The following is a 5,275-nucleotide window of genomic DNA, read 5'->3' as shown; positions in this document are numbered from 1 at the left end:
TTACATCTACGCAACACGCCACGAGACAACATTCTTGGCTCACCAGCACAGAGGCTGCTATCAAGACGAACGTGGTCAACCCTTCCCGTGTGCAAAAAACTGCTAACACCAACAGCAAAAGTGACAACCACTATCAAAACTCAACTCACAAAAAAGCGTAAAACTCAAAAACAGCACTACGACAAGTCCAGCAAGCTGCTCAGTCCATTAACACCAAACGAGGTGGTGAGACTACAAACACAGAGAGGACATGACAAGATTGGAGTTGTAAGTAGAGTGTGTGCTGAACCTCGCTCATATGTCGTTGAGTCGGGTGGAAAAGAATACAGGCGCAACAGACAACATCTTCTGCCTGTGAGCGAGCCTCAACCCGAAAAGCTCGCTACAACACAAGATGAACTGGACTCATCTCGACGAGCGGATGAAACTGAACCTAATAAAACACAAACCAACAAACATGAAACAGTTCAAGTTCAACTCGACCCACCACAACATGGCATACAACAGTCAGAACAGGTGATAACACCCACAAAATGCCAAGTACGCTCTGATGACAACTTGTACCGAACCAATTCTGGTAGAGTGTCTAAACCGAATAGTAAATACGTGGATTAAAAGCACACTTGTGCTGTATTTTCTGTTTTGAAATGTGTTTTATCTCGTGTTATGTTGTTGCATACTTGTCGCAGTTATGACAATGATTACTGTGAATTTCATTTGATATTTGAAGCCTCATTTTGTGTAATCCATAACCTGATAAGTTCTTCCATCACTGTGGTATTGTTTGATTTGGGTTTGCCTGAAAAGTGCAAAATTAAGAAGAAGAAAAAAAAACTGAAAAGGGGGATGTAGATAACAGCAATGTTATGTTTGTCCATACTGCCTCCTGTTGCTGCCGTTACGGAGAGTTCCAGCAGGTGTCGCTGTGGTTCTCTCTAGATGTGATGTGTACTTCCGGTTACGAGTGTACGGACGTTCATGTTGGCTGCTAATAAACGCCTGGCATACAGTTACAGCGGACTGGTTATTATAAGCAAAACCTACACCCATGGAGCAAGAAACACATGTCTGTCCATCAGTGTATTTTCTGTACTGCTTAAAAGTTCCAAGATCACTTGTTATTGGTCCAGACTTATGAAGCCGTTTAAGAGGAGAGGGAACAGACATCCTCTCTTTTCTTCTGAATACTTTGCGTCTCATAGACGCGCTTGACAATTTGTTCCACAGGTTTATGAGGCATCCGCACAATCTTTTTCAGTTTACCCAGGAAGGTTTCAAATGGGAAGCAGGAAATACTGTTGATGGGAGTTACACATGTCACACTGAGCGTTTCACTTCCTAATCGTTCTCGTCTTCGTTCTCTTCTGCCTTCAACAACTTTCATCGTCGCTCAGTCCCGTCCCTCGGGACAGTTGCATACATCATGCCGCCTCTTCAGGTGCAAGCGGCGTCCACAACTAAAGCTCCATGCAAGATCCTACACTGAAAAGTGATCCGCCTCATTCTCAGGAATCAGCTTTTTAAGAAACCAACGTGGCCCAGTTCAAAATTTTGTCTTAAACAAAACTCATCATCTCGTCTGCGATATGAGTTCATCACGTTTTTTTGCTGACATATCATCTGTTCTGGAATGAAATTAATGCCTCTGTAGTAAATAAAATAAAATAATGTCTGGCTTCTAGCATCTGTTATTTAAGGAATGTATAAAAATAAGACATCTTCTGCTCAGTCTAAAAACCCAACTATGACAGAAATCTGTTTGTGTGGTACACCTCACCTTTTTAGGGGTCGGCTTTTTGTCTTTCACCTTGACATCGGCAAATGTTCAAAAACCTGCCCTAACAGCTAAAACTCTGCTGCTTTACAATACCTAAAACAATACTAGGATAGATCTGAAAATATAAAGTGTATTATCCCCCAAAGAAAGGTCTAAAAGAATGTTTAAATATGAACTTTATAGTAAACAGGATCTGATGCACCAACTCTTTCTTCAAGAACTCAGCAAACTGGCCACACCGAGTGTGAACCGTGGGTTTACTTCTTGTCATGCTTCCCTTTTAGAGCTGAACCACGTGCACCCCCCTCCAGAATACTGTGTCTCTATGGGATGCACTTGGATGGAGGAGTAAGGTAAATAGCTGCCAAGGAGGACAGTAACAGAACACTGCTGTAATAACACGCAGACACTCATAAATGTGCTGTGCTGTTTTATGTACAGGAAAAACAAAGAGGTCCATCCACGTTCTCTACCAACGCTCCACCTCACACCATCGCCTCTTTTCTCTTCCCTAAAGAACACAGAGCCTTCTTGTCCTTTTTGGTTTTATGTGTCGTGGGTGAGGATGACGTCGATGACACGGACGTCGTGGACGACGGCGGGGAGCGAGGCGAAGGGGACGCCGTGGTGGGGCTGTTGCACAGTGAGGCGGGGGCCGACTGAGAGCCTGGCTGCGGGTAGTTCTCGTCTGCTTCCTCCATGTGGATGATGGCAGAAACGGAGGAAGGGCGGCGCTTGGAACGGACGCTGCCTGTAGGCGGGCTGGGGCTGGAGGGCTCGCTCAGAGGCCGGTGGACGGCAATGGCACTACGGAGGCAGTTGAGCCACTGCTGCTTGTGGAAGACGTCGTTGACCTGCAGAGTGTGTGACTGTGCCTGGCTCGGGTCTTGGGAACGTACCCGGAAAATGTTCTTGGCTGCAGAGAAAGCAGAGAGCGTCATTAGGAACGGGGGCAAAGTGCTGCTCAGGCTACTAGCGGACACTTTCTGGGACGAGCCTTACCTTTGTCTGCATTGCTGAAGGCTCCTCTGAAAGAGCCGCCCATTCTGACATCGCCATCTTGCAGGTCCTCCAGCACCAGATCCTGCACTGCGATTGGCTGCCGGTACACCTGGAAGCACTGGCGCTTGTTCCTGGTGACGGGGCGGGTCAGGATCAGCAGGTCGGTGAACAGGAACACGTGCAGCTTCTGAAAGAATTTCCAGGAAAAACAGAAACTTTCAAACCAGAGCATCATCTGAGCACATAGCCCGCCTCATGTGGGACGGCAGCCTCGTGTTAACATGCAAAGAGAAGCACCGAAGGACGACTTGGAAGTGTGCGCTGTGCTCACCGTGCCGCTCTTGTTGCGCAGCTCCCCGTGACACAGAAGACTCTTGCACCGTTCGATGCGAGCGTCCCTCTGCCTGTCGTCCAGATACTCCAGCTTGTCGATGTAGTACTGGCACTCGGACTCCCCTTTCTTCTTGTTGATGTCAGACAAAACTCCCTGGATGACAGTGATCTGAACACACAAGCAGCCTAATTATTACATGGGAGAGGCACTATGATGGATCAGTGTGTTGAACCAGTTTGTCTCCTGGACTTACAGCTTCCTGCAGGCTGGCAGCATCGGGGTGTTCTGCTGGAGTGTGTCTCAGGATTTCCTTGAGCAGTAGGGGGTACTTGACCAGGCGGGATCTGGGAATGTCCAGGAAGCTCCACAGGTCCAGTTTCCGACTAAAAGGTGACTCGAGGCACCGCTGCAGGAAGTCCTGCACACGTGGGTCTTGCTTCTTCTGGTCCAGCAGCGCCTTGGCTGCCAGCTGGTTACTGCAGTAGTCTTTGTAGGCATTGAGCCTGGGCAGCTGCAAAGGAAGGAGGGACTCTTTATCTAACTGCTAATTCAAAATACGGTTTTACTAGCGTAAAAGCTTTTGATGGCTCAAAAAGTCAAAGACACTTACCCAGCTAATAACAATTTGCCCAATCTGGCCCACGGTCCTGTCTGGCCCTGTGGCTTTGGAGAGCTGCGCCAGAAGGTCCTCGTGCAGTGGGATGTAGGCATCCAAGTTGCCGAAAATGTGAGTAAGCTCCTCCTCCGACATGATGGACAGCTTCAGCATCGGGTCGTGGTACGCCTGGATGGAGCAAAGTGATCAGTAATATCTGGGCAGAGCTTTGGGAGCGGCTACTAAAAATATCTTGGTCAACAGTTTTAGGGGTACAAAAAAAAAGACAGAGGAACAATCCCTGTCTTTTTATAGCTCCTGGCTGCGCTGCATTCAAAGCCTGCCAGACTGATTTAATCTGTTTGCTTTATATGTACTCCCGCTGCCTCAGAGCTTTTAAAATGACAAACCTTGCATGCAAGCTGCAGGTCCTCAATCAGATGCTGTTCTCCACGAAACAGCTCAAATATGGCCTGAGGAATGGGAGAAGGCACAGACAGATGTTTTTTTAGTAAACATGTAAATCAGGTTGTCATTACATCGTAGCCTAAACCATAGTGAGCTTAGCCAAGATGGCTGAATGGCTTCTAGTCCAATTTAAACCATTTGACACAAAGACATGTGAACTAGTCTAGCAAGCATGTAGAATTCATCCCTGTCTGGACTCCTGGACTCACCTCTTGCCGCTTGATCTCTTTGGTGGAGAAAGTTCCTTTCTGGTGGATGTCTAATGTCTCGGACCATAAGGTGCTGTTCCTCCTTTTAGGTGGTGTGGGGGCCGCTGCCTTGCTGCAAGGCTTCTGGGGCATGCCTGGCAACTTGCCATCGCCCCAGAAAGAGGCCTTCAGAAAGAAAGAACACCACATGTCAGACATGTTGAAAGGGATGTCCCTGTCCCCCCAATGCGCTGTGTTTCCATTGGATGCCGTGAGCGCTTACCTTGATGGTTTGGGCGAAGCGCCGGAAGACCCCATTCTTTACCGGAGAAATGAGGTTGGCTAGCGACGTCACCCTGCCGAGAGAACGGACGTGCTTGTTGCTGGGTTCCTGCAGAAGGAGGCAAAAACAGAAGGGGAGGTTAGTCGTGCAGTTATTCTATCATAACACTATGACTTCATTTCCAGCAGCTCTGGTCAAACATTTACAGAGTAAAGTTTCAGCCATCTCACCTCTAACTCCTTGTTGGCCTGGTTCTGGCAGTCTGTCACTTGCAGAGTCCGTTTGATAGGCACCAAGCTACCCACTTCATCGTAAGCCACCATATCTTTCAGTAGAAACACAGTATCCTTTTAATAATGCATTTTCCTTGTTAGTCAGCCACTTATCCAGACTACTGGAAACATTTGGTCTTGTCCTCTTTCCATTGGTTTTAACATTCCCCCAGTCTGTCCCACAGAACTCTCTCCAGTATGACCTTTTACGTGCTGCATAGTTTTCCTAACCACTGTTTAGGATTTCTTGTACTGCTGTACCTGCTGTAAATGAAGGGTTCCTTCAACTCATTTAAAACATTTATCTCTACTTTGTTTACTGCTTGTTTGCAGCTTTCATTACTCAGAACTGGATA

At 47.3% G+C, this 5,275-nt stretch overlaps 1 protein-coding gene across 1 annotated transcript; it reads right to left on the bottom strand.

Annotated features, from left to right (window-relative positions):
• Window positions 1–1,605: 1,605 nt before the first annotated feature.
• Window positions 1,606–4,996, bottom strand: LOC146554907 (neuroepithelial cell-transforming gene 1 protein-like). The gene is made up of 9 exons (XM_085251309.1): window positions 4,878–4,996; window positions 4,648–4,755; window positions 4,386–4,550; window positions 4,119–4,181; window positions 3,724–3,897; window positions 3,367–3,624; window positions 3,111–3,281; window positions 2,780–2,966; window positions 1,606–2,693 (listed from the first exon to the last, which is right to left on the bottom strand). Exons 1-9 carry the CDS (start codon window positions 4,968–4,970, stop codon window positions 2,263–2,265), a joined length of 1,650 nt encoding a protein of 549 aa, XP_085107435.1. The 5' UTR covers window positions 4,971–4,996; the 3' UTR covers window positions 1,606–2,262.
• Between the last annotated feature and the right edge of the window lie 279 nt (window positions 4,997–5,275).

The sequence above is a fragment of the Mchenga conophoros genome, linkage group LG17, assembly GCF_057382185.1.
Source record: "Mchenga conophoros isolate Kocher_MC1m ecotype Shallow Benthic linkage group LG17, M_conophoros_male_GT1.1, whole genome shotgun sequence".
Lineage (NCBI taxonomy): Eukaryota > Metazoa > Chordata > Actinopteri > Cichliformes > Cichlidae > Mchenga > Mchenga conophoros.
The sequence above is the reverse complement of the archived record's forward strand: the minus strand, read 5'-3'. Positions and strand labels throughout refer to the sequence as shown.